The sequence below is a fragment of the Sorex fumeus genome, unplaced genomic scaffold (genome assembly GCF_029834395.1).
Source record: "Sorex fumeus unplaced genomic scaffold, SorFum_2.1 ptg000021l, whole genome shotgun sequence".
NCBI lineage: Eukaryota > Metazoa > Chordata > Mammalia > Eulipotyphla > Soricidae > Sorex > Sorex fumeus.
The window spans coordinates 13,121,718-13,123,748 of record NW_026606078.1 but is presented as its reverse complement, the minus strand read 5'-3'; the positions used below and the strand labels follow the sequence as shown (position 1 = coordinate 13,123,748).

General features: G+C 44.2%; 1 gene segment (V, D, J or C); it reads left to right on the top strand.

Annotated features, from left to right (window-relative positions):
* Positions 1 to 201: 201 nt before the first annotated feature.
* Positions 202 to 693, top strand: LOC130022898 (immunoglobulin lambda variable 5-39-like). The segment is given in 2 exon segments: positions 202 to 247; positions 356 to 693. Coding segments are annotated over 2 exon segments (384 nt in total).
* Positions 694 to 2,031: the final 1,338 nt, after the last annotated feature.

The window sequence follows — 2,031 nt, the reverse complement described above, 5'->3', positions numbered from 1 at the left end:
GGTGCTTCCTCCCGGAACTCCCCCTCAAAACTCTGTCCATTCTGTCTGGAGTCTGAGCTGAGCCCCATCAATCTGCACAGCAGGAGATAGGCAGTTACCAGATTTACCTGATTTGCATGTAGAGCTCCTCCTCTAGCAGAGGGAGTAAAGTAGACATAGTGAAGTCAGTGCCCATTGTAGGATCAGAGGATGGTGTACACCATGGCCTGGACTGCTCTTCTGCTCACACTCCTCTTTCACTGCACAGGTATGGCTAGGACTCAAGAGGCTGCCTGATAGTACTTCCTCCTTGTTCATAGTATTGATGAATTGAACCCGATTCTTGCCTGAAGATAATACAACTCTTTCTTTGCAGGGTCCCTCTCCCAGCCTGTGCTGACTCAGGAGCCCTCAGTCTCAGCATCTCTTGGATCAACAGCCAGACTCACCTGCACGCTGAAAAGTGGTATCAATGTTGGCAGCTATACAGTAAACTGGTACCAACAGAAGACTGGGAACTCTCCCAGGTTTCTCCTTAGTTATTACCCAAATACACATTTGGGATCTGGAGTTTCCAATCGCTTCTCTGGATCCAAAGATATCTCAGCCAATGCGGGACTCCTACACATCTCTGGGCTGCAGCCTGAGGATGAGGCTGACTATTACTGTATGATTGTATACAGTAGTTCTAATCACAGTGACACAGGCAGATGAGGAAGTGGTACAAAAACTTTCATCTGTTTTGAAACTCAGATAATGACCCTGTTCCAATACAAAGCTCTTTAAGCATGTAGCAATTTGATTTGGAAGCACTTTTTGTTTCATAATGATCTATCCAACAACTTCTTTTGAACTTTCCATAACAATAAGGAACTTATGCAGAGATAAACGTTTTTCTCGGGTAGTTAAACTTCAAAAGCCACTCACTTCCACAACACCCAATAAGAGAGAGAGAACAAAAGGGAATGCCCTACCATAGAGGCAGGGTGGGATGGGGGGGTGGGGGGTGGGAGGATACTGGGATCATGGTGGTGGGAAATGGGCACTGGTGGAGGGATGGGAATTTTATCATTGTATAACTGAAACCCAAGCACAAAAATTTGTAAATTGTACCTCATGATGTCTCACTAATAAAAATTTAAAAAAAGAAAGCCACTCACACCCCACCTCTGCTACTATGTAAACTCCAGAGACCAAATAAATCTCAAAAGAGATAACCTAGCCACAAAAATTTTTTTAAAAAATATGTGTGAAACATTCATTCCTGACTGAGCGGTTGGGGTTCTCTTGGAGGGGGATTGGTGTACCATCTCCTGCCCAGATAAAACCTTTCAGTCACTCCCACACCGTAAAGCCACATTCCAGCTAAAAATTGAAGTTCAACCAGACAGCCCAGTTAAGAGCTCTTGAGTTTCTAGAGCACGTAGCAGCAAATGGAATGCATGTTCATCATCTACATTATTGATATGTCAGTAGTAGATGGATGGGATGCAAAGTAGAGACAAACCATCTCAAGTATTAACAATGAAGAATAACTTGCAACAACGGCTTAGTAAAACCCTCAGACAAGGACTTCATGTCTTCATGGTGAGACACAAAATTTTCACAAATATTCTTCTACAGAAATATTTTTGATCATTTTTTAGGGATTAATCACTTAATCACTTAACTTCCCGTTAGTCGTCGATTTGCTCGAGCAGGCGCCAGTAACGTCTCCATTTGTCCCTGTCGCGTGCTAGTATAGCCCAATGGCATCTGTTCGCTCCGGGAACATGAAGGGCCTCAAACCGATCGTTCATGATCTTGACGAAGAAGTCTGACCATCTGGAAGGTGGGCGGCCACACGGTCTTTTGACATCCCGTGGAATCCAGTCGGTAACAGCTCTAGTCCAGCGGTCGTCATTAAATCTCATTACATGACCAGCCCATCTGATTTTCGACACCTTGGCAAATGAGACAGCATCCCTGATTCTTGATCATCGAAGGATGTCAGAACTCCGGAGTCTTTCTCTCACTTGAGTGAAACGTGATATTCCAAGCATAGCTCTTTCT